The sequence below is a fragment of the Apodemus sylvaticus genome, chromosome 4 (genome assembly GCF_947179515.1).
Source record: "Apodemus sylvaticus chromosome 4, mApoSyl1.1, whole genome shotgun sequence".
NCBI lineage: Eukaryota > Metazoa > Chordata > Mammalia > Rodentia > Muridae > Apodemus > Apodemus sylvaticus.
In genome coordinates, this window is record NC_067475.1 from 102975852 (window position 1) to 103003059 (window position 27208).

General features: G+C 36.7%; 1 protein-coding gene across 1 annotated transcript; it reads right to left on the bottom strand.

Moving 5' to 3' along the window:
- On the bottom strand, positions 1-27208 carry Tiparp (TCDD inducible poly(ADP-ribose) polymerase). The gene is made up of 6 exons (XM_052180404.1): positions 27119-27208; positions 23506-24465; positions 9370-9538; positions 8069-8229; positions 2268-2543; positions 1-1961 (listed from the first exon to the last, which is right to left on the bottom strand). Exons 2-6 carry the CDS (start codon positions 24423-24425, stop codon positions 1514-1516), a joined length of 1974 nt encoding a protein of 657 aa, XP_052036364.1. The 5' UTR covers positions 24426-24465; positions 27119-27208; the 3' UTR covers positions 1-1513.

A 27208-nucleotide genomic window follows, 5' to 3' on the forward strand; every position in this document is an offset into this window, starting at 1 on the left:
GAGGTTTTAAAGAATTAACTTTTATTTTTGCTTAGTTTTATTAAAAAAATAAATATGTCATAAAGCTTTTGTTTCCTTTAGGGAGAAAAAAAGGAACACGTTCCATAAAATCAAACAAGCAATGGTAACATGTCTTAACTTGAAAACGATTGGGGATCACTGGTTTACAAGTTATAATGAATGACTGCCAGAGTTGCCCATTTCCTCCTGCCAATGGCAGCAAACAACAGGATCAACTAGGGCAAAATAAATAACTGTGTGGAAGCCCTGATAAGTGCTTAAACAGACTGATTCACTGAGACATCTGTACAGCTATATCTTGCTTTAAATAACAAAGTTCCTGTAAAGTTTGGGTAAATGAGATAACCACAAACATACAAGGAGAGCTTGGTATCTGAAGGACTTCTGTGGTTTATTTTATCAACAACCACTTTTCACTTTATTCAGGTTTTTGCTTTGCTTAGAAGTACTTACTAATGCTCTGAATTGAGGCAACAGCACATTCACCTAACAGTGCTCTTGCTGGGCCAGTGGCACAATTTCCAAGTTTGTGTTTCTATTAAGTAAGTAGTGTAAGGTACGGAGTCAGCCAAGAAATCCAGTGCATCTGGCAAAGCAGGCATGGGGATGAGCTTGTTGTCTTTAACAATTCAACTCAGCAAATATGGCTAAGAGTCTGTTTTGTGTGAAGCACAGTACTCAACCTTTCCACCTTGGTTGTAGGTGTCTTCTATTATCTAATACCAGCCTAGGGTTACCCAACCTAACTGACCAACTCTGAAACTAAGGTAGGCAACAATGAAAGAGGCTGAGTTTTCATGGCTGAATTTTAACACAAGTATCACACTTTACAATCAGGAATTTTGCTGGTGACAATTTTTTTCAAATGGGTTCTTTATTATTATTTTACTTCCTCTGAACAGATCCTGGGTTCTCAGGAAAATTCTGGAGGTTTGAGTGGATGATATATTTCATCCTGATCACAGAATGAAAATTTCTTCCCACCTATTAGAATTACATCAAAGTATACTACCCCAAAGTACAATACATAATGCTTTGGATAGGTAATAAGCATGGTAGTATCAGTTCCTGGTGGTTTTATCAATGTTAAGTAAACAGAATCCTCACTTTGCTCACAGCCTCTATTTGTTTTGACCAGACTTCTACCAGACCCAAGCAACATTTAATTAGGCTAGTCAGTTTTTGTTTTTTGTTTCCCAAATACTTCTACTAATATTGCTGCTGCCTATATGTACAAGTGTGAATGAAGAATATGCACTTTAGTCTTTTCCACAACAAGTACACTAACAATTAGTAAACAATTAAATAATAAGTGGCCATTTTAAAACCCATTTTTTTTCTTTTAAAAAAATTACTTTCTAGCACTTATTAAAAAATTGGGTCTGAAAAGTATCCTATTTCTGTCAAATGCTGTTTCCCTCCCAGTCCCACCCAAACCTGCTACAAATGCTGGATTGAGTTCATATCAAATAACTTAGTAGTACCAAGATTTTCAAATGGAAACAGTGTTACTGACTTCTTCATATTGGATAACAAAATAAGGGTAACTCTGGTCATCATTAAAAATGACGAAAATCTGAGGCTCAAAAAAATTATCCACACAAGAGTCATATAAGTCACTGGTGACACTGCCAGGGTTGACTGGAGGGGGCCTTCTCATGCCATGACTGCCCATTGTGTATCTGCCAGTTAACACTTTGGCCAAAAACATGAAATGGACTCCTTTGGAGGACTTCTTAGAAAAGTTATGAGAGTAGCTTGCCTTCTTTGCGAAATAACTGCCTTGTCCAAACATTGTAGCATGCTTTCCACAGACACGAGGGTCAAAGTTGTGCTTGCAAATTCCATCTACCACATCTTGGGATGTTCCATGAAATAAATGTCTCTCATTTATTATTCTGTCACGGCCAGACATTTTTCTGTTCATATATTCTTTTTTCCTAGTGCAAAAAATAGGCAGGCATTTAGGAGGAAGACGTATAAATAATAATAATAAACAATGCATTCAAACTCTGCTTTATAATTTCGAGGATAACAATATATTAAGCTATAAAAGTAAAATGCCAAAAATTAAACTATAGTTTGTCATAATTTTATTAAGACTATTTACAGGTGTATCATGATTACATGTGTGCTACTACATGAACATATGAACATAGTAAACTCTATGCAAATGTTTACTGTGTTGTATATTTGACAATAGTTATACTATGAAATGCTCTTACATTTTCATACCTCTGACTCACCTTTTATATTTCTCCCAAAGAAATTGGTTTTGGACTCTCAGTATTTGTACAATTCTGTATTTAAATTCAGGTACAGTTTTATGAAAAAGGTTGTAAATGATTCGATAACTTTTATCCTCTGCAGAAACAGGCACTTGGATGAAGTCCTGAGATGGATGCATATAAACCCATGTTTCAGGGTAAAAGTTTGCTGAAGTTACTCCATCTGGGCAGATGATTTGTGATGAAGTTGCTTCAAGAGGCAGAGAAGCCTGAGTGGGAACCCCACCAAGTGTCCTAAAATGGAGAAAAACACTAAGTAAAGCATTCAAAAAATTAATACTTCTCATAGTACATAGTGCTTTGTAGTACTGTCCAGTTTTATAACTGAACAGCTTAAATACTTACATATTAATTTTATTTATTTACTTTTGTTTTTTTGTTTGTTTTTCGAGACAGGGTTTCTCTGTATAGTCCTGGCTGTCCTGGAACTCACTCTGTAGACCAGGATGGCCTCGAACTCAGAAATGCGCCTGCCTCTGCCTCCCAAGTGCTGGGATTACAGGCCTGTACCACCAGGCCCGGCTTTTATTTATTTACTTAAGAGAAGCAAAACAAACCCAAGTGTGGTAGTGCTTTGCTATGATACCAACACTCAGGAGTTGAGGCAATAGAAATATAACCTCAGCCCAAGTCTGGGCAACTTTGTCTCAAAATAACAATTCAAAAAACAAATAAAAAAAAAACAAACCATCAAACAAAAACAACAACAGGCTCTTAGAAGCAAACACATTAAGCAAACACATTAGCTTCTTTCTAGCTTTTTTCCTGTGGAGATAACTCTGAAATGCACTGCTTCAGAACAAACAGTAAGGAGCAACTTACAAGTATCTTTACTTCTGAATCCTCCTGGAGTCCTCTTTTATATATACAGTTTAAAAAAGCTTTGTCTCAAAGGACCAACAATAATTTACATGCTTCTTTCAAACTTTGCTGATACTACGCAAAAAAATTACTATAACTACAGAATATTTGAAAATAAGGTAGGACAGGTGTTAAATTGGCTTCTATGATTAAAAATTTAAAACTTTACTTTATAAAAAGTAAGAAAAGTCACGAAGCAGGCATTCACTTTCTGTTTTTCTGGATTTTGTTTTTTTTCGAGACAGGGTTTCTCTGTATAGCTCTGACTGTCCTGGAACTCACTCTGTAGACCAGGCTGGCCTCGAACTCAGAAATCCGCCTGCCTCTGCCTCCCAGAGTGCTGGGGCATTCACTTCCAAATACTACAATTAAAATAATCACTTAATATTATTCCAATTTTACAATTTTAGATGTAATTAAAATGAAACAAACTAGGGGCCTATAGGTAGGCTCAAGTATAAAGTGGTGATCTATGATGCTTAATGCACTGGGTTCAGTCTCCAGGCCCCTCCCCCAAGTAGAGCAGATGCCAGAGGGTGCACAATTCAATCTTTAAATTCAACTTTGTTACTTTTAAAGATGAATTTACATAAATAATAAGTTTTCTTTTTCCTGCCTGGTTCATATATTTAAATCATACTTTTTAGTTTTTTTCAAAACAAGGAAAAGGGAAGAAGCAAAGTATACGGAAATCCTGATCCTGAGACCTAGTTTCAGTGTTAGGGTATTGTAACACACACTCATCAGTACATGGTGGTCACAAGGAAGGAGTAATGTCTGCCAAGTGGATTTGGAAATTGACATTTTCAAAAGAACTTTGCGACATAGTTGCATATGAACTTTGTCTTGTCTCTAAAGAGTATATCCTACCACCGCTGTCATTAGTCACCCACTGAACACACACTATATATTTCACACAGTGTCACTGTCACATGAACTGCAATATGGTTTGATTATCCCCCTCCTCAAATAAATAGTCAGAGTAATTAATGATTTTGTCTGGATATAGCAGATGTATTTTTTAATCCAGGTCTGCTTTTTTCCATTTCCACATTTCACAACTTACAATAAAATAAAGTAATTGGTATCTAATTGGTAGATATAAGCCGGTTTGTCTGACTCTTATGACGACTACTATTAGTGGTATTGCACTACTCTTTTAAGAGATGGCTTATTAAGAAGCTAATGCTATGGAAAGACAATTGCCCTTCCTTCCTTTTTTCCTTCCTTCCTTCCTTCCTTCCTTCCTTCCTTCCTTCCTTCCTTCCTTCCTTCCTTCCTTCCTTCCTTCCTTCCTTTCTTCTTTGAATTTTTTTGGTTTTTTCGAGACAGGGTTTCTTTGTGTAGTCCTGGCTGTCCTGGAACTCACTCTGTAGACCAGGCTGGCCTCGAACTCAGAAATCTGCCTGCCTCTGCCTCCCAGAGTGCTGGGATTACAGGCGTGCGCCACCAACGCCAGGCTACACAAATGCCTTTTCTAATCCCCGCCAGCTTCATGTAAGTAGCTGTGCCTTCAGTTCAATGTGCCCCAAAGCCCCTTTGTAAGACAAAGCTCTAAGTGAGTGAATTCAGGACTCAGCAAGTCCTCCTACCACCCTCATCTGAAATTCCCGGGCAGATTTAAGTAGTTCCTCCAACTTTTGCAACAAAAGAAGTGTATTTCTTGTCTTTTGGATCATTTTTTGAGAGCTAATAAGTTCTTTTGGAGACTTGGCACAGGTATATTTTCCTGTTACAATGGTTAAGCTTATGCTTTTTACTGGTATGCTTCTCTAAAGAGAAGCTCCACGGCTTCAATCAGTCTCAAAAACTCTGGATCTGAACAAATTACAGAACAGCATCCAACTTTTGGCCCCCAGCTCTTACCCTGCTTTGCACTAGCCTATCTGGTTTTCCATTATTGTTAGGGTTTGACATTTCCAACAAAGGTAAGATTCTTCCCAAACATTCTGCTAAGACTTGTTATTTACAGTTGGCATACAGAATAATGGTTTCATTATGTTATAGATGTCTATAATGGTTCATCTTACAGGATTCAGAATAACACAGGAAATAAACTTTTTTGTATTCTGTATGGCTGGTCCAAGTCTCAAGACTGAATAAAAAGGAAGACAGCAAGCTTCTTGTCTTTGTTTTCTGACTGCAGATGTAGCAGGAGCAGCCATCTCACACAGCTTCTATCATAAATTCCCCGCCATAATCAACTGTGCCTTAACCAAGAGCCACAGCAGACTGCTCCCTTCTTAAGTTTTGCTTTCGTCAGGTATTTTGTTAAAGCGATGAGTAAAGTAAATAATTCACATGTATACCTTTGTACTTTGCTCATCCCGTTTCTGTTTACTGTCCCCCATCCTCCTCCTAGACACCCTGTTCCACTTTCATGTCTGTCTTACAGATATATTGCTTAATCTGGATTCTACAGAAGACAAAACATGTAATAACAGTCTGTGTGAATCTGGCTTATTTCCTTTAATATGAGCTCCGGGACTATCCACTTCCTTTCAAATGACTTTTTTTCCTTTGTGGAGGAAAAACCCCCAGCACACATATAACACATTTTTCTCTATCTGTTGATGGGCATGTAGGATGATTCTTTATTAGTGTAACAATAAACACAAATGTACAGATATTCTAGATTCCATACATGGATAACATCAACTGCCACACATACATACTTTCATCAGGCTAATATTCTAGCTTTACTGAAACAGATATATAAAGGCAAGTGTGATGCTGGACTTTTATTTATTTTGTTTGTTTGTTTGTTTTTCGAGACAGGGTTTCTCTGTATAGCCCTGGCTGTCCTGGAACTTTGTAGACCAGGCTGGCCTCGAACTCAGAAATCCACCTGCCTCTGCCTCCCAAGTGCTGGGATTACAGGCGTGCGCCACCACTCGCCCGGCAATGCTGGACTTTTATCCACCAGTTGCCATGTCAAAAAAAAAAGTGTTCTAGGCAATGTTAAAATGTACCAGTATTTTCTGAGAACACTGCTTCTATTCAGCTTATAGTATACCAATAACAAAGCTTATAACTTTTCAGATTCCAACCTTATTCTCCTTGCCCCACCCCACCATTTTTGAAATGTTTCTTAAAGGAATTTCAGTACTGAAATAAAAATGGATTAATTTTATCCCTCTAGGGAAGGAGTCTATGTTTGGCATTCTTATAACCACGGGATGGCTACATGAAGTACATGTCCTTCGGCTCTGAGACAAAGCCTCTCAAGTCCCCGATGAGGTGGCTACATGAAGTACACGCCCTTCAGCTCTGAGACATGGCCCCTCAAGCCCGAGTCTCATTTGTTGCTTATGTTACTTCAGCTCAGGTATTCTAGAAATATTAAAGAACAGGGTCCTTTTTATAAGTATCAGAAAAAGTCTTTATACAATGGAATTTGCTGGAAATTCATGACCCACATCTCTTATTTCCTTTGGTTCTTTGAATTTAATAGCTAAATGGAAACACAAAACATTTTCTCTAGCTAATATCATGACCTCTGAAATCTGCTTTTGGAAGCACTGCCCTTTCCTCCTCATCCCTCTGAGGAGGGAATGTCCTGTAGCTGCAGACAGAGCAGAGAGGACGCTGCACTTCACATTTCACCCTGTCAATTTACTTTGTGCTTTCCTCCTTCAAACAGCTCCCTCTTCTCACTGATTGGCTGATCTCTCATTTTAGTCCTTTATTATCACTGCTTCAGACAGGAAGACTAAAACAATTTTTGAAAAGAAAAAGCAAATAATTATTTTCTTTCGTTGCAAAGCTGCATTCTATAAAAATGCCATATTTATGCTTCTATTATTTTTATATTTTATACTTTAAAAATGGGTATACGTTTTTTTTAAAAGGAATAATCTCTTAAAGCATTTCTTTTCACTATTTACAAGTTCTCCCACCAATGTAGCATTTGGAAAAGGACTTTTGTCCTTGCAGAGGAGCCAGTCTTCTGGCTTCTGTAGCTCAGCATGCCCAGCTGCTGGTCTTACTAATGAGTTCAACTGTCTCCTCACCAGGACAGCATGTTCCTAACTACTGGACGGAGACACTAGCTCCAGCTGTGCTGTGAGCAAAATCCCAGCAATAGTGTTTTTATTATTTCTAATTTAAAAAAACAAAAAAAACAAAAAAACCTTAGGTAACAATTTAATTTTCACATATGGACTTGGAAGAAAACACAAGCCAATATTTCTAAAACTGACCTTATTACAAACTGATTTTGAATTCTAATTCTTTGAGGGATTCTTTTATTTTCAAGTTTTGTGTTCTTGTTTGAACACGAGGGTGGGGGGATCCTTGATTTCCCCAACTGGTCTGCAATTTGGTATGTATCCCAGGCTGGCTTCAAATTTGAGGCCTCCTATCTTTTTATCACCTGTGCACCAAGATTACAGCTGAGCAACCATGACCAGAAACTTGTTTTTAATGGTCTTATTTCAACCCCAGAACTAAATTCTTTAAGAGTTTGCCATGAATGACTTGAAATAAAAATACTAGAAATATGAAAACAGCGTTTTACCTTAAGGATCAGAATGGACCAAAAGACACTAAGTTTAGTATCACTTTCAAAACCAAATTCTAATAATGGTATATCTGTCCCTAAAGTAGTCTTGTAATTTGGAACAATCTCCTTATAAGAAGCAAGCTCTCCTTCATTCAAATACAAGTTACTTTAGTTATATAAATATGTTAACTGTATCCTGTTTTTCAGTTCAAAAACCAAATAAAAAACTCATGCTTTTAGGATTGGGTGAATAGTAGTCATTTGAACTTAATTTAAGAATTAAATGTAAAGAATACACAATTTCACATTCTGGTAATAGTAACCAAGATCATTCTTTTAAATGTACACAAATGAAAAGTAAAAAATGAAGAGTATAAAACAATTAGATATTTACTGTAAATATGGAATCAGTATGAAACAGGAACGGAAAAGGGGTCTCCGTTTTATTTCTCTCCGGAAGAATGAGTTGTGGAGGATGTAATGGTTGTTCCACATCATAAATCTAACTTCTTTCAGACCCCGAGAGTTGGCTTCTTCAATTAGTCGAACAACAGACTATGGAGAAGAAAACAGAAGGTAAATGAAAACCCAATTTACATGAAAAAAGTAACTGAAAGCAAAAAAAACTGTTTACTTCACTGCTAACATCAAAGGAATTTCAATAAATACAATAAATCAATCTAATTCCTGTATTTAGGATTTCTGAGCCTTACAAGTAGAATGACCCTCCCTGTTCATAAGAGTACGGCTATCAATCTGCCTTACGACACATATGAGGCTCAGAAGTCCATTCTATTTTCAACATTAATGATGTCCTAGAGACTTTCTTGACTTACATTTGTCAAGGAAAATTTCAGAGAGGAATTAAAAGTTAACAGTACTCAAATTTCAAGAGATAAAAACAAAACAAACAAACAAAACCCCAGCCAAGTTCTAAGCCTAAAAACCCCACTAAAAGCACAAGGACAGTCCAAGCATTCCATTTAAACAGCCCCTTACTCCATTTGGAAAGTAGACATCAATCAATTCTTAAATGACAAAATCAGAATATGGATCAATATTGTGTTTAATTAGGGTCATTTTGTTTGGCAATGTCTTAAACAGATCAGGGGAATGAGAAGGTAATATCTAACACCCATTTTCAAGATTGTACTGGATTCAGTTACAAGCAAGGCCTTGCAACTGGCGAGCTCTTCTATATCATACTAGTGATTCATGTGCACATGACAGAATTCTGAAGAGATGATTTGCCTAACTGTAGCTTAATAAAGACACATATTCAAGCACTTCTTTCATGGACTCAGGAATGACTCCTGTTCCATTAGGCTTCTAAAAATGGTAAAATTTAACACAATTAGATCTCTATAAGCACAGAAGGCAGATATAGCCAAAAGCTACACCAGTTCTCATCAAAACTATTATAAAGATGGCACCACTGTTAAGTACCTCTCTACTGTGAGGTTCTGGGAAAGCCCTTGAGTAGCATTTTATTATGGTCTTCAGACTAATGGAAAGAAATATACTTTTAGAAATATAAAGAGAGAAGTTTTACCTGTACCAGCAAGGCTTTTAAATTTACATCCTTAAGATGTCTGATTATTATATTCAGTTCTGCTTAATCACTGTTGGAAAGGAAAAAAGACCACAGGAAAAAATTTAAATTTATTTAAAAGAAAAAAAAGAACATGTAAATACCTCAGGATATTCTCTCCATCCAAAGTGGTCTCTACAGAAGAATTTCCAAAATGTGTGGTAAATAGAGTTTGTACTACTACAGGGTGGTGTAGACAGCCTTCGTAGTTGGTCAAATTCAGTTGTTTCAAATACAGTCATGGCATTCAAATCTGCCCAAAAGTCTTGTCCTCTAGAAAGACCCAGAAAAAAAGACCTGCTAAATAAAAGTACCTAAATATCTTATTGGGCATTAAGAATATCTAACATAGCCTGATGCAGAACTGTCATAATTCATTTTATTTGGTGTAAAAGAACATTACTGGTTGCTTCCCCAACATACATTTTCTATATGTTCATTCCTAACTAGACCTACATTTCCAAGTTATGTATGGTATGATTAAAAAATTAGTAACAATAAACCAAAGCCATCAATAAATAATACAGCCATAGGTTCTTCTCCCTGGTTAAGATTAAGCCAAACCCTGGCAGTCAGTTTGAAGAATAAAACTGACAAAAATCAGGCAGAGAAACCAAAAAACTTTTTGAAACACAGCTTTTTTTCAGAAGCATCAGGTTACCTGTGCCAATGAGGATATACAATACTGCCTGGTGAGGTAGGAAAAAGGATGACAGAAAAACGACACCAGATGAAGCCAGTACTACTGATTCAACAAGCATCAATATTTCATTTCATTGTATAAGTGGGAAAATGTTAAAAGAGTAGTTTGAATTATTATGAGGGTTAGCTATGAGACTATTTTGTCATCTGTTATCTAGTCTACTATCGCTAAATTAAACCTTTACAAACATCTCCATATTGTTTTTTTCTCTTGAGACAGGGTCTCATGTAGTCTGAGCTGGCCTTGAATTGTTTTACAGTTAAGCGCTACTCATCTCCTACCTTCCTCTCCCAGGTGCTGAGATTATATGTGTTGTGCCACCATACCTAGTTTATATCTTCATATTGTTGGGAGACAAGTCCACTATAAGAATCAAATTCACTTAAATCATTAACTGACAAAGGATGACCTAAATAAAACATTTCCTCTTTAGTGAATCATTAGATCATGTTGAAACATCTGAACCATTAACTTTAAGAAACTAGTAAATGTCATTGTTCTCTGCCCTGTATAATGCACAACTGCAAATTTCCCTAAGAAAATATTTTTTAAAATAAGATAATATTATAGATATTTGTAACTAAGCCCCTGAATGCATTTCCTCTGGGTTTCTCCATTCTCAATGCAGACTTCTAAGGGGATATCTATAAAACAGATTAAGTGAACCTGTATATGTGAAATCAAGGATTGGAACAGATTTTCCTTGTTACAAAACAAGATTTTGAGAAGGGTATTCATTATTAGCATTTGTTAGCTAATCCAACTGTGCTTTTGGTACACTTGTTTCAAGGATTGTAAATGAGTACTAAAAAAACCCTCTCTGGCTGAATCTTTGAAAATTAAACTGGTTATATAAGTTAAACTATTCACTGTAGCCATTCTTTAGTCTCTGTAATATGCTAAGGACACTGTAGTACTGTGATAAGAATGACAGGGTATACTTTCAAACCAATGAAGATGCTCTCCTTTTTCAAATGACCATTTATCACCTCTTAAGGCACACACCCCTAGCAAATGTCAAGAAAAATCTATCACGTCTCTCTCCATCCTCATGTCATAATTTATGATCAAGTCCTACTCTTTGGGAAACAAAACAAAGCAAAACTAAAGTCACATGCATAATTAAACACACACACAATACCAAAACAAAAAACAACAACAAAAACACCTCTAACTTGTAAAAAGCTGTATGTACCTTTAAAAATGTCTAAGGATTCCAGAATCCCAAAATAACATACAAGTTAAATTAAGCATGAAATGGGACTATAATAAAATGCAGTTAAAAATAACATTTTGGGAAAAAAATAACATGAATGTAGAAGAGAGACTACTAGAGAGAAGTAAGGGTCTGAGAGGGGAGGCTTAAGGACAAGCATAGCGGGGCGGTGGTGGCGCACGCCTGTCATCCCAGCACTTGGGAGGCAGAGGCAGGTGGATTTCTGAGTTCGAAGCCAGCTTGGTCTACAGAGTGAGTTCCAGGACAGCCAGGGCTACACAGAGAAACCCTGCGTCACAAAACAAAACAAAACAAACAAAAAAGAAGGACAAGCAAAAGGGGCTATATTTTCTCTGAGTTCATTATGAAAGAATGAAACCTATTTATTCTGTATAATTAGGAATTTAAAAAAAAGGGGGGGTAAATCAAAATTGAACACAATTTCATTCAAAATTTATAATTAGTAATATTTAATTTAAAAGGAAAAATGATCATAGGAGATTCTAGAAAAAGGAAAACAACCCTGAACATGGAAATCCCTATGCTTAAGTTCAATATCATATTAAGTTGAAGGCAATTTTCATGTCATTTTATAAAGGAGAAATTTGATATTAAAACTGAGAAGAGCTAGAAATCTTTTTCTGAAGGACATTTCAAAGTTTCTTCTAAACATATTTCCCCCATTAAGCTCATTTTCCAGCAACCGCTTCTCAGTAAGTTAACAAACCCTTTGTCATTCCTGCTTTTTGCTATTTAGATTTTATTGTAGATATCACTTCAGCAATTTCTGTACAAGCCTTTATCACTAAAAACATTTTATAGATAATGATTTGCATAAGAAAACATCTATGAACATGGCTTTTGCTACAACCTCTATGCATTCCAGTCCTTTGGACATTGAGAAATTTCTATGATAAACCCTAATTTACTTCTTTAGATTGGTGTACTGAATAAAGTATTATTTTGGCTATATTTCATTTTCAATATGCTTTTCTAGACTTGACAGAGGTAAAATAACAAATGTGATAAATATTATCTTTTTATAAGATAAATTTGCTACCAAATCTTAAACAGGATGTTTTAAAAATTAAAAGCAAATAATTTTTTCTTCTACAATCTGGAATCACTACACATGTACATAATATAATCATCCAAGTGTTCAGCATCTTCTTATCAAGTCATTATTTACTATTATCAAGAAAGAAGTTACAAGTCATCTATGCATGGCAATGAATTGTGTACTGAATCAGATAATGCATAAAGAATTTAAGAATGTTGATCTCAATTTTGCAAGAGTTTCAAGGAAATAATATACATCTGTCTATATAAATTCATCAGTGGCAAATAATATATTTAAACAATTGGAGTAAATGACAGATTTTCAATGTCGTGGGAGAAAAAGTGGTTATTGGTGTCCAGCAAGAGGTAATGGTCAGGGAAAGTTAAAAAATATATATGTAAGTAAAAAACATATACATATATATATTCACACACACACACACCCAAGAAGTATTTAAGAAAATATTTTAAGAGCAGTTTAAATATTATAAAATATCAACAAGGAGGGGCTGTGCAGGAGAACAAGAAAAATGGCTAAGTGCTTTATTCCTTAGAACATTTGAGCAGTTCAAATAGTTGAAGACCTTCTTGACAGTGCATAAGACACAAAGGACCTGCATACCATATACAGGCAAGGGGAGAGCAGAAGTTAATCCAGGACCTTGGAGGACAGGAGATAAAGACGGAGGAAGCAGCCAGGGATGCAGTAAATATAGGATGTATGAAACTGAGTAAGAGAAACAAAGCTAAAGATTGAGGGGGTAGGGTGGGGAGGTGTCACGAACCCTACTTGGCATAAGAGTTGAGAGGTGGCCAGAATACAAAGGAGATGGTTACTATACTGTAGAATTTAGTTATAATCTCATCATTAATCAGAGGGACGAAACACATTTTGTGAACAGATTATGAACTTACTGAAAGATAAAATAAGAAACCCAGTTATATGCTTTACTAACAAACATACTATCACACATACTTGTTGAAAAATCCAGGTAGAAAACTAATTTGAAATTCTGGAAAATTACCCCATTCTCATAATTTTTAATAATGGTTCTCTTATCTAACAAATACCTCACATACTAATTGAGCCAGCATTTCCAGAAATATCTCACCAATGTATGTACCAGTACCCACATAGGAGCACAAAAAGTATACCTCACATATCATTTCATATGTGTATTTCAAATACTAAAAAAAGAAAGTGGAAAGATCCCACAGTGAGAAAGATGAACAGAGGTGGAAGATCAAAACCAATACAGAAATAGGTGTTGAGTAAAACAAAAATTACTACATTTCTCGCTCAGATAGTTTTCTGTTTATACATTATGCATTTGGGAACTCAGTATACAACAGTCTTGGACAATTTTTATTTGAGAGGTTGTTGAAATAGCTCTTGGGTAAAAAACACTTGGTGCCAAGCCTGACATCCCCAGGATCCACATGGTAGAAGGAGAGAACTGAGTCTGACATGTTGTCCTCTGACCTCCATTATTGTGCCATAGCATATGTCCCTCCTCCCATGATACACAAAATAAACTAGATGTAATAAAGTATTTGAAATGATGAAGAAAATAATGACAAAGATAATTTTTTAAATAGACAACTATGTATTAGACTATATGCTAGGGACATAAAATGAAAAAAATCAAAATACCACAGAACATTAGTTTAGAGAGAAGAATAACCCAGTTATAGTGTGAACTGTGACATAAAGATGATCTGAGGATAACTCAAAAGTAGATGGCCTGGGCAAGTTATGGTGGTGCACACTTTTAGTTCCAGCACTCAGGAGACACAATACAGAAGTGACTTCCACATCAACCAAAGATACATAGTGAGATCTTTAAGAAAATATCAAACAAGGCCTGACATTGCTGATAAAGGTATCAGGAGAGGTAACAGGATTGCTTCAGAAGGTGACATGTGAACTTAGTTACCAGACCACCATGAGATGACTTAATATGTGTAGAAGTTAACTAAGCAGGGCATGAGGATACAATGCAAGAAGCACATGCAGTTCATGTGGGAGGTCAGAGTGTATGTGGGAGGTGATTAGAGATAAGACTGGTCTGGAGAGATTGGCTGGAGCCAGATAAGGAAGAGCTTTGTATGCTGGGTTAAGAGGTTAGGGCTTGATCCTTTGGGCAGGATCAACACGGCCCAGGGTTGCCTTTTATAAAGCTTACTCCAGTAAAGTGATTTATTTTCAGTAGAGGATGGAGAAAGAAGAGGGGAAGAGTAGAGACTAGCACTATTTTGCAATATATTAGCATATTTATTATCGATGTTTAACAATTATGAGACAAATGTTGACAGTCTATGGAGGCAATAAAAGGGGGCTGCTTGAGAGGTTAGGGTTACGATCAACCTACACCAAGAACAATTAATTATGTGTGGGTAAGAAAGTACAGAGTTCATGATGACCAGGTGTGGTAGCAGAAGCACGTAATAGCACTCAGAAGACTGAGGCAGGAGAAGGGTCAAATTTGAGGCCAGTATGTGTTACACAGAAGACTTTCTCAAAGAGTCCAGAATGTGTCCTTTATTTCTAATCTGTGCTCTTGGATAATGATGCCAATAAAAATTATAAGAGGCAGAACATATCTGAGTGGGAAGATGATGTAAATAAAAATTAAAAGTAAGACTTTAGGAAAGTAAATTGAGTATAAGCTTTTCTGACCATTGCTCAATTTTAATGAGATCAGCTAGACTTCGGAACCTTGGCTTTCTGCCCATTAAAGAGTTAACCAGTCCTTTAATCCCAGCACTTGGGAGGCATTAGCACTCACCCCAATCAGCTGAACTAAACATTCACGATTAGTAGCCCTCTTCTATTATCATGTAAAATAAAATGTCTTCTTAAGCTGAGGGTCATAATGATAGAAGGAAAGATTAAATGCTGCCTGGAGTATGTGGGGATCTCCTAGCTTAAGACAAGCTTGATAGATGGGAATTTTTGCTATTGCTGCTGAAGAAATTTCACAGGGACACAAAATATAGCTAGCTTTTGATACATGGCTTTGATGTTTCCAGAACTCAGTTATACTGGAGTTATCTGCCAGCTTATATACTCCTTCAAGATGTTACAAGGAAATGAGAACCAAAGACATAGTGTATAATATACCAACATATTTTGTGAAAGTACTACAGTTACTAAACTTCAGAAGACTATGTACTTTATACCTTAAACTATGAGGTTAAACTTTTATGAAAATGAGTATCATCCCTTTTGGTAAAAGTAAGCTTTCTTCCTTACCTCAAAGCAGACAATAAAATAAAATGTTTACATAAATATTAGTTAATTTCAACTTGAGAGGAGACAGTGGAGGACTGAATGATTCCAGGGTCTCATATGTACTAGACAAGTAAGCGTCCATCCTACTACTCTTTTGCATCCCTGACCCTTTTTTATTCGAGACAGAGCCTAAACTATCTGTGCTGGCCTTGAACTTGCAGTCCTGACAGACTACAGACATGTAATAACCAGGCCTAGGTAACAATTCTTTGAATCTGAAAGTATTTAAAGAGAGCCCATAGTTTTCTATATTAGAAGCACTATCACTGTCAATTATCATATCCTGTTACTAATTATGATTTCTGCTATCATTGCCTCAAATAGTAGAGAGCTCCTGGAGAGAAAATAAAACATTTATAAATGCTGACATTCTATGCTTCATCTTTCACCTATTCACTAAAGGCTTAAAATTATACACAATTTATATACCCAGATTCCTTATGTGTTTTAAAGTAGTTATATCACAGTCATATTCATGAGACAAATTTCAGAGTTTATACTATTATCTATATGGATCTCTGTAGTTATGTGCAGATTAAAAACCAAATGTTAGCACTGGAGATATGGCTCAGTGGTTAAGAGAGCTTTCTGTTCTTGCAGAGGACCTGGGTTTGATTCTGAACAGCCATGTGATGGTTCACAACTATCTGTAACTCCAGTTCCAGGGGATCGCTTTTAATCTGTTTGGCACCAGGCATGCACACAGTGCACATACACGGAGGAAAAATAAAATAAGAATCCTTTAATGTTGATTATAGATTAAATGTGTTCATTTTAAAAGAGGATGATGCAGGCAGAGGCAGGTTTACTAAGGTTTAGATTACTCAGTAGAACTATTAACATATAAAACCAGAATGATAGACATGGTTAATGTTTCTAAACACTAAAAATCATAGGTAGGGGTAAGGGTATCTCCATTTTAAGATATAATGAATTTTAAAAAATGATCATTAAACAAAATTAAGCCCCTGTGTGGTGGGTGCTCCCTTGAATGTTCCTGGAACATCAGAAACATGTCTGAGAATTTCTGAGAAGGCAGGCAATTTTAAGCAGGACATCCACTTATCTATATGCCAAACCTCATGTCTGATTTATATGTCAGACATTTAATGTGTGGTCTTGAAGTCTTTCTAGAAGAGAACATAGTGGAATGAGGTGGGGGATGGGGACGGAGATGGAGAGAGATTGAAAGGAGAAAAGAGAGGTAATTAAGTTTCCTAAATGAAAAAAAAAAAATTCCAAAGACTATGGAGAACAGAACAACATGCTTTTAGTAAATATTACGCTAAAACAAGCAAAACCAAAACCAGTCATACTGAGACAGTCACTTGAATGCACATAAATATTTGTCAAAATTCTAATGATCTTATATTTAGAGTTTCTAAAGCCCCTACATTTTCCTCTACTCCCTACGTTTGCACCCATTTCAACCAGCGAAAACACTAAAAACAGACTATAATATCCATACTCAAGGAAAAGAACTGACCAAACATTAGGCATGATGATGATGATGAAAATAATAACTGCAGATGAAAGCAAAGAACATATACAAACAATTTTCTAATATCATGTGACTAAGCCTAAAATCTTTTGTAAATAAAAAGTATACTTGTAAGATCTTACTGCCATCTATTCACAGAACTGGGATTAAGTTTTGCATTCTCAAGAGGCCAAAAATGTCATACAGCCGTAATTTTGATCCAAGTTCAATCACATGTCCTGAGTCAAGTTGAAGGTAACTATAAGTGAAATATATTTAACTGTGGCTTAATAAGGAAGTAAAATATAATTTCTATGAGAACAGCTGGGAAAGGTTTTTTTTTTTTTTTAAATCATGCTGAAAGTTCTATTTATATCTTAAATTGCCCAAAACTATATAGGTAAAGATTACTGAAATATGTGAATATCCCCTTTGTTGAGTAAAATATTTTAAAAGCAGAAGTTTCAAAGTGATCAATTAAAAATGTGTGCCATATATGCAAGGCACAAATTCATTTTTTAAAAAATTGAAAGTAGAAAGGGCTAAAATAAAATTTACAAAATACTTCCACATAAATATAAAATGCTTAATAGTATATTTACATAAGATACATATAAATGGTAAAATATCATTTAAGTCACTTTAAGATAATCTCAAATTAGAGCTCATCTATACATAAACAAGACAATATAAACATTATAGAATATACTCTAATAATGTCTAGAAAAACTCAATGTACTAGTCACTTTATTTCTGATTTAATATTTCAATTACAAATGACTCTTCAAAAATATTTATTCTAAATTTTATTTAGCCTTGTATTTTTTTTCCTCCAGTTACTCTAAATAAATTTAACTGGTAAATAAGAGAAACAGAAATAAACTCACTGATGGTTGCTTTTGTACTGGTGCTAACAATCTAAAGTAAACGAGTTTTAGCAGACTAAAACTTAATGTACACAAATAAACAGAGAATCTATTACTGACAGCTCTTCATGTGAATTCTAGTGGGAGGGATGAGGAAGTTTTTACAGAAAAGATATTAAGAGGCTTTATAAAACACTTATGATATGACAGTATTTTGCTAACCCAAATGTTAAAAAGTGAATAAGAAAAGTCTTTTCTTTCATTCTTTACCCAGATTCATGAATGTCTTTTATTTTTTAAATTAAGATGAGTATTTGGAAGGAAAACCCAGTATTTTTTCTGTTCTTATTGTGTCAGTGCCTGGAAATAAAAGAGCTAAACCAGGTGACAGAAACCAAAGACCAACCACAACAGGAAATTATTTAGGGTATTTTGTACCCTTTGCTGTCTACACCCTGAGCAGCTGTGGGAGATGTGAAGATCAGAATGTAAGCAAGCTCCTAAAAGCACATGTGTCACTGCCATCTCTGCCATGCTTTGATGCCTGGCTAAGCAGTGCTGGTAGAAACTTGGAGCAAAGAACTTACAGCTACTGCAAACAAGAAGTAACTGGGTAAGAATCTCTTAAAATGCAAAAAGAGGAATTTTCTTTAAAAAAAAAAAATACAGCTAATGTGAGAGAAGTGCTGTTTCAACCAAAATACAGAATACAAACCTTTATTTTTCAGAAGCAATTGCACTAAAGCACAGGACTTGGACTTGAATAAAGAATACAAATTTACTAAACTCTCCTACAACTTAGTAATGGAAGATTACAATATACTGTTCACAAATTTTTGTGGTACAAATACTAGAATATGAGAAAGACAACAGTCACCCTAACCGATCTCACTCTTTTAAAAGCTTATCCTGTGCAATGACCATGAAAGGGTTCTTTACTGGTCAAGTGGGCACTCAAGTTAGTCAACAGAATAAAGCAGAGGAAGACTGAAAAGACAGGCACATTTTATCCTGTGGAACAACAGAAAGGAATGCTTAATTAACTTTCTATGCTTGCCTTAAAAACAATAACTGGCTAGGTCACAAAGGAAAAACTTGAAGTTTTACATTTGATAACTAGAAGCTTTTTGATAGCATCAACTTCTAAAATTTGGTCTTTCTGATCACAAAATTGTTATATTTAGTAAAACTTTCAATATCTTTTGCACGGACTGATAAATCTACAAAATACAAACTGAGATAAGCTCATAAAAATCTAATCTCAAACTTCATACAGTATTTTAAAATCTATCACTTGTAATTTCGAATTCTTTTATTACAATTTGAGGCTTTCAGTTATTATTTCAGAGGCTTGGCTAGGTGATGTTTAACAATTGTAGGGAAAAAAATTAATGGGAGTCTTTATGTGGTGTAATTCCTGGTCCCTAGAAAGCCCTGTCATAAATAAATATAAACCCAAAATCTAACTGAAAGTGGCTCAATCTTTAGCATTCTATTTATCTCTTAAAGATACAAAAATCACTCAATTGTAAAAGAGAAGCATGGTTAGTTTTAAGAACTGAGCTTTTTTAAAATTACCAGTGTCCACTTTAAGCCTCCCTTTTACAAAACTGAGCCAGAATCAATTATAACGTAACTCAAAATAAGACTTTTTTCTTTGTAAAGTGATATACACATGCATGCAGTTTTCTCTCCACAACTCACAAAGACTGGTAATTACTAAAGGTTGCTGATCTAGGTTAAAAGGACTTGACAACCTAATCTAAATACATTCCAGAACCAACCCCAGCAGGCAAAGAATGCACAATCTGGTGGTCTCAAATGGGGGGCGGGGGATAATAAGAAATTAGCAGGCCACAGACAACAGTTACAAATTTACAATAGGTGGATTGTAGTAGCATTCCTTCAGTAATTATGGTTTTATACATGATATAAACTGTTTCATTCTTTAGAAATAGCACTCAAACCTGGGATGAGGATCACTAATCAGAAATATAAAGAATTTACCTTTGCTTTATAATTGAATGAAAACCTAGAAATTAAAAGTATCTTGGATGCCTGAGTTTTTCTTTACACCTTCATGTTACTAGTATTTCTTTTTCATGTACAATAATAACTAAAAGCTTTGGATTCAACTGGATAATAAAATATATTATACATCATGCAATTATATTCAGGAATTGTGAGACAGCCTTATGAGCTTTTTTCCCTCCAATCATCTGAATAATTAGAAATCTTTGCTTTTTCCAAGGTTCATTTTCATTACATCAGGAAAAGCCTGACCTCAACCTGAAGCCAGGTGACAGCTGCTTCAGAAGTAACCTACTTATTGATGAAAAGCCAGAAAAGTAAATGAATGACAGCTATTGATTCCCATGATAGCTCTACACAGACCCACTAACTTCTCTAGATTAGTACTGATAGATGCCAATTAGTTTTATTTCATATGTAAATAGCAGCATAAAGAGGTAGAAAAAAACAAGTCACTGCATGGCTTTATCATAATAGCACAAGGCACCCATTTTGAAAGTCACTTCAAACAAGTTCTTGCTTATGGAACTCTCCTACACAGGAATTTTAAAAATAAATTCAAACTCATACAGCCGTGTAAAGAACTACCAAAAAGTCACAAGGACAGTTAAGTTTCAGCTGTTCTCCTCTGTCCAGTGTTATCAACAACACATAATGAGTTAGTTCACACATCATCACAGCTGTATAGACCAGAAGTAATTTGGCTAATTTAACTATTCTAGTTAAGTTCAGTAAGAAGCTTGCTCTATTTTAGATACTTCACCAAGTCATATAAATTATAACATAAGCTTTTGACTTCTTACATAAAATAGAGCTGCTTTGAAGTTATCTACTGGCATTATATCCTTGGACAGATTTTTGAAAAGGCTCATAAGAACTATTACCAATAAAAATTCACAGCAGCCAAGATTAGAACAATGTTTTAAAGCAAGTAAAATTATATTATCTGTAAATACTAGGCAAACACACATTCTAAACTCTGAGCTGTTGTATAGCTCACGCCTATAATCACAGCATTTAGTACATTTAGTATAGCATTGCTTACAAAGCAAGACCATGTCTCAAAATAAACAACAAAAACCACCTTCTCCCTGAGAAAATTTAACCGTGAGTTCACCACAATCCTCTTTCAATGAACTGAGAAATTAGGAATACTCATTGGTCATAGTTTCACTAGCAAGTCAACTCCAAAACCCAGTTTGTGGTTCCCTACCATTCTGACTTACTTTGAAATGAATGTAATGTGAAACTAATGGTGATCTTGGTTGCTAAAAAGATTTGCACTGCTTCCAGTTTCAATTATCAGCAACAGTATTCTAATTACCAAGGCTACTTTGAAACTACTTAGTTCTGCCACTCAAAAATCACCATCTCCTAATGATTAGTATCTATACTATTAAGAGATTACTTTCTCAATTAAAAAAAAAAAAATACAACACTTAGTGTTCTTGCTCTCAGTAATTTTTGAAGGCCCAAATACAAAAGAAGTCTAAAAATCAATTTGGAGTCCAGACCCATAACTAATTAGTTTTCATTTGATGTTGGCAACACACACCTATGATGTACAGAAGGAGGGAATGAAAACAGGAATGTATAAGTATTTATCATCCAAATATCATATATGTGTTGTTAATATATAAGCATCATCTTAAGAGCTCAAAGGAAATTATGAAAACATCTGGCTCAATTTCCTACTCAATTTAATTCCTGAAAACAAAATAAACAATGCATATCCAATTTTGATCAACTTGGGTGCTATATCCTCACAGGTGCAAAGAAAAATAAACATTTCTATCTTCATAGTTTGAAACTATGACCTGTCTCTGTTACAGACTCAGAACTATGAACATACCTCAAAGTCCTCAAAATGATATTATGATATAGTGTGCATTGATGACTTAATCATATAAACTACCCAAAACAAGTAAAACAAAACAAACGCCATTCATCAACTCTTCCTGGATATAAGACTGGGTCCAATATGAACATATACACAGCTGAACATGCATTTCCTGGTTATGTGCAATCTGCACAGATAGACCAGCTTTACAGGCCTGACCACAGAGATTAATAGCTTTAGCCAAATAATGTGGTAACCATGTGAACCTGGGCTGCTCCAGCTTGTTTGTGATTCTCTCAGCAAGGCTCAACATGCCGTTATCTGCATCTTGTTGCCAGGAAACACAACATCGCTTTGGAATACAAGGAAAACCAGGTTGCAATGACCACAGGTCAACTCCCCAAAAGCCTAATTTTTGACAGTTATTTTCAATCTTATATTTCTTCTTGTTCACTGAAAATTAGCAGTTCATATTTCCAACTATATTATTACTGCAGGATCACTTAAAATGTAGTAGCAGCAAAATCAATTACACTAGCAACTCACTCATACTTTTCCTCTCCTAAGTGTCATTAAATATTAGTTTACATCATTAAGACTAATTTGGAAATCAAGCTCCTACTGTAACTACTTTATAACTGATCCTAGTTTTTGCTAAAGGCTCTAAATCTATCTACTTTTCAAGCAAAATGATCTTATGAGAATTAAATGCCCAATATGTTATTGACCAAAGAATTTTTGGACCTTCTGGGACCAAAATGATTGTCTAATGGTAAGAGTATACCAGACCTTGCTTATGGTAAGAGTATAATGTGTGAGACAATGATTCTGCTAGTTTCTTTGTGATTAAGCCCAACAGAAACGCAATGTACCAAAATGTTCAAGAACTCAGTGAACTGAAATCTACTTCATAAATGAAGTGAGAGGCCACTGCTCTGAAGTGTTCTGTAATCTGGAGATGGAAGGATTCGAGTGGCTTTGAGCATTCATAAGCTTAATTACTATTGAAAGAACAATTAGAATTGCTAGCTCAGGGGCAATTGAGTTCTTGGACAATACCGCATTAAAACTATTTTTAAGAAAAGGAGGCCTCTTGCAGAGGACTATGGTTCAGTTCTTAGCACCTCATGGAGGCTCAAAACAGTTTTTAACTGTGCCAGAATATTCAACACCCACTTCAGGCCTCTACAACGCCAGGTGCACACACATTTATGCAGGCAGAACACTCATACACATTCCAACACCTTGAAAAATCAAAATAGCATGTGTCTGTGTATGAATAAAGAACTTCTGAATTACTCATATAAAAAGTGTTTAGCATAAGAGCTCCAAACATTAGTTCCTATATTTAAAAAAAAACAAAAAAACAGCTATCCAACCCATAAAAATTTAAAAACTAGACAAATTTAGTATGTAAGATTCACAGTAGATTTTCTTTTAAAGGTAATGTAATTACAGTTAAATTATTACTTGATTCACAATACTCAAATGTATATACAATTTTCACTCAAAAATATACATACTAAACAGAATGACATCTAAATTGTTCAAATCATAAAATGTTCCTTTTTCTGGTTAGGTAAAAAGAGACTACATTAAAATTTAAATACTACGAAAACTCAGAATAGCATAGAAGTCATAAAAGTGAAAACAAAACAAAAAACTTGGTACACTACTGAAAGAACTCACCATACCAAACTTTCAGCTTCATTAGAACATGTAACAATTTCTAAGTTATTATAATACATACCCATACTTCATTCTCATTCTATCATTTTCAGGATTACAATAAAATCTTTCCAAGTGCTCCTGAGAATCATTGGAAACACTCTGCCACTTCTGAGTGGTTGTCCTTTTGATCTGCCAGTGATAGGGCAATACGGTGTGATGCTTCAAACAATCCCTGCCGTAAATGCAAGTGCCCTGCAGAAAGTCCATACAAATTTCAATCCCATTCTCTTGGTGAGTATGGTACTGTAGCTGGTTTACAAGTTCAAACACAAGGTCAAGGGAAGCTTCCTCACTTTTGTCTTGGAAGAGCTCAGTACTCAACTTATCACTGGTATCCAAAATATACTGGATTGTAAAACTATTGTCTTGGAAAGCTCCTGGGACATAATCCATAACTTTATCTACGCAGTCAGGACTTGTAGGAACATCACCTGAAACAGGATGTAAAAGATCAGTTTGGAAGGGTCCAGTTGTAGAATCTGCCACTGTCCCAGTGATGTTTTCTGGTGGAAAACTGTGATCCTGGATTGGAACTACCTGTTCTGGAGCATCAGCAGAAGGATGTGCTTCTGGTAACTGGCTCTCAACATTTGTCCCATCAGGAATCAGGACAGGCATACTGTTTTCTGCTGATGGACACGATGGGTTGATTTCCAGGGGTTTTTTTACTATACGTTCATGTAAGCTGTTCTCATCTCCATTTTGGTCTCTAGCTCTAAAAACTCCATCAAGTGAGCCAGATTCTAGCAAAGTATTTAATATTGGCCTCAAGGATCTCAGGGTTCCAGTTCCCAATCTTTTCTGTTCCTGTTTTTTCTTAAAACAAGTTTTCAATGGAGAGATCTTCTCGGAAATTCTCATTTGGCATGAAAAGTCATCAGGAGGAGAAGGAGGCTGCGCGACGCAGTCTGGCTCAGGTTCAGTGGTTTCCACTTCCATGACGTGGATTAGCTCCAACTTAGTCTCAGTATCTACAAACCTACCAGGAAAGAAGATCATTTAAAAACTGACAACTGAACCCATTCATTCATTAAAACATTTTGTGTTGGTCTATGATTAACTATTTGCAATCACTGCTTCCATTATATTTAGCTCTTACAGGTCAATTTTCTTTTTGTTTTTTTACCAAGAAATGAAGATTCAAAGGCTATGCAAAAATCTGCATAATAGTAGATGAGAATGTATCTTTCAATAGTTATATATTGTTTATCCCACAAATAATTTGATTTAATAATTAATATACATACACAGATATGAGAGAGAGGGAGAGAGAGAAAGAGAGAGAGAGAGAGAGCGCTCACGAGTGAGCGCTGTGTGATTCTACTGGGGCATGGCTTTATTCTGTAAGGTAGAAATAACTTTTTTCTAGATGATGAAGCAGGGAAACCACATCTCTTGCTTAGCTTTGTGGTTCCCGTTACAGTTGTTTACATATGATCTGTTGCATGAGTTTGCAAAAACAAGTTTCTGTGGGAGGAAAGTTCATCAAAAGGATAAACTTAAAAAGTTAAAAAGTGAAAGAACAAGTATATGTCTGTCTAAGGGATAGACACAGAAGCTTTCAAGTGAATTGTGATACAAGAGAAAGCCAAAGCCTGCTAACATTTTTTAACATTCTGAAAGTTCTAGTATTTAATTATTGAATGTTATGTTAAAGACTTACTTGTAAATTAAAAAAAAATTACTATAACTGAAGGAATATCAGGATATGCCTAACTTCAATAGCCACTCTGCCTTAGAAACTTAACACAGCATGATTATACAAAGGGTCTTTTAGTCCTTGTCTTTGGAAAAGTTACACTTACCCACTTTAAAAAAAAAATCAAATGAAAGCATATTATAAGCAAAAATACAAATATTTAAAAAAAAACAAATTTCAGAATCTGAATGAAGCTGCTAAGGGAAAGTAAGATTTTTTTTTCCTTATAAGAACCAGATCCTTTAAAACGACTGATATTTCCAGGTATTTACTGAGATTGTTCCAGATGAGAAAGGACAGTGATGAGCAATTAATGGCCTTTTTTCTTGTCCAATAGACTGAAAGAATTCCTTGATGTAAGAACCTATGATTTAATCAAGTATGCATTAAGGGTACCTAGCACGGTTCACCACTGAGGATGTCTATATTTTGTGGCTGCATTACTGAAGAAAAAGCACACATTAGATGTTTTGTTCTTGGTTGAAGGTCAAAACCAAAAATGGTAAGACTTCGTGCTTTAAAAAAACGAATATAAAGATCTAGGAGGGATTTATAAGTCTACGTACACAAAAGTGCTGAATAATCAAAACTCAGAAAAACACAAGGCATGGAACAAAGTGTTAGTCTAAGTACAAAAGAGATTTTATTTTATTTTGTTTAAAAATAGAGTTCAGTATGAGCTGGCATTGTTAAGAGAAAGCCTCACGAAGGAGGGATCCGACATGAGACATAAATAACTGGAAAGCAGCCAAGCCAGGCGTTAGTATTCATCATTTGGTGCTCTTGCCTCAAGGCTCAGTTGGCACAGATTGTGGTATTCCCTCTCCGTATCAAACCGGCCTGTGCCTTCCCCTACGCACGCACGCACACTCGCCTCTCCCATCACACCAATCCGAGCAAAATACTGAAACGATTTTATTTATACTTCTGCACACACAGGCACACACGCACGCACGCACGCACACACACACTCGCACGCACACAACTTTTTCCTCTTACAGCCCTCAGCTAAACTCAACTAGGAAGCTGAGGAGTGGAGTGCGGAAGCCACGAGTTCCTCAATTAGTTTGCATAACAGAAAAATAAAGATTGGAAGGACATTTCCTTCGGTCGCCCGCAGCGGGCAACCCAATCGCGCCACCCTTCACCTCGTGACGCCCGGGTCGTCTGGCACTACCGGCTGGTCACACCTTCCATGGAAACCGCCGGCTCTCTCCAAACAGCCCTCCGGAGAGACGCCCGGGTCCGAGCGACGCCTCCTGCCGGCCGCGGTCTGCGCAGCCACGACCTCCCGCCGCGCCGGCTCCACCAGCTCGGCACTTCGCCGTGAGGGTGAGCATCCCCGGCCTCACCTTGTCCTCAGGAACCCCGCGGCGTCCCCCTCACTCCCGGCCCATCTCCCTCACGACCCGACCTCCCCGCCTCCCCGAAGCCACTCACGGCGAGTCCACAATGAATTTCCCCCGGCCCTGCCTCCCTCCGAGGATGGTCCAGCGAGTCCCGGAGCTTGCGGGGCCGAGCCGCAGCGGGCACTCCGGGTGGCCGGGAAGAGCAAGGAGACCCGTGCGCGCTCAAAGTTAACTCGAACGCAGCCTGCAAACTTCTGGGCTGCAGCCCGGAACGCGCGCCGGCCGGAACTCTCCCGCAGCGCCGAGCCCTCCCGCGGGGGCTGCCCGGGCTGCAACCCCCCGAGGGTAGCCGCCGGCGGCCCCGCAAGCCCTGCGGCGCCAGTCCATCTATACACCTGCCCGACTCCCGGCGACCGGAGTCTCACCCCATCCCACCCCGCCACCGACGGACGAGCGCATTCAGCTCTCCCGGGCAGTCTGTGGATCCGCCGCTGTCCCGGCGGGGACTCTTGGGAGGCGAGGCCGGCGCCCGCCATCCCGCTGGGGTCCCTCCACCGCTCGTTGCCCACCCCGAGCCCTGTTACCTCAGGCAAGCTGCCTTTAGAACGCGGCACAGGCGCGGCGTGGAGGGCCGGTTCTGCGCCAGCGGTCTGAGCCGAGGGCGAGTGCCGGTG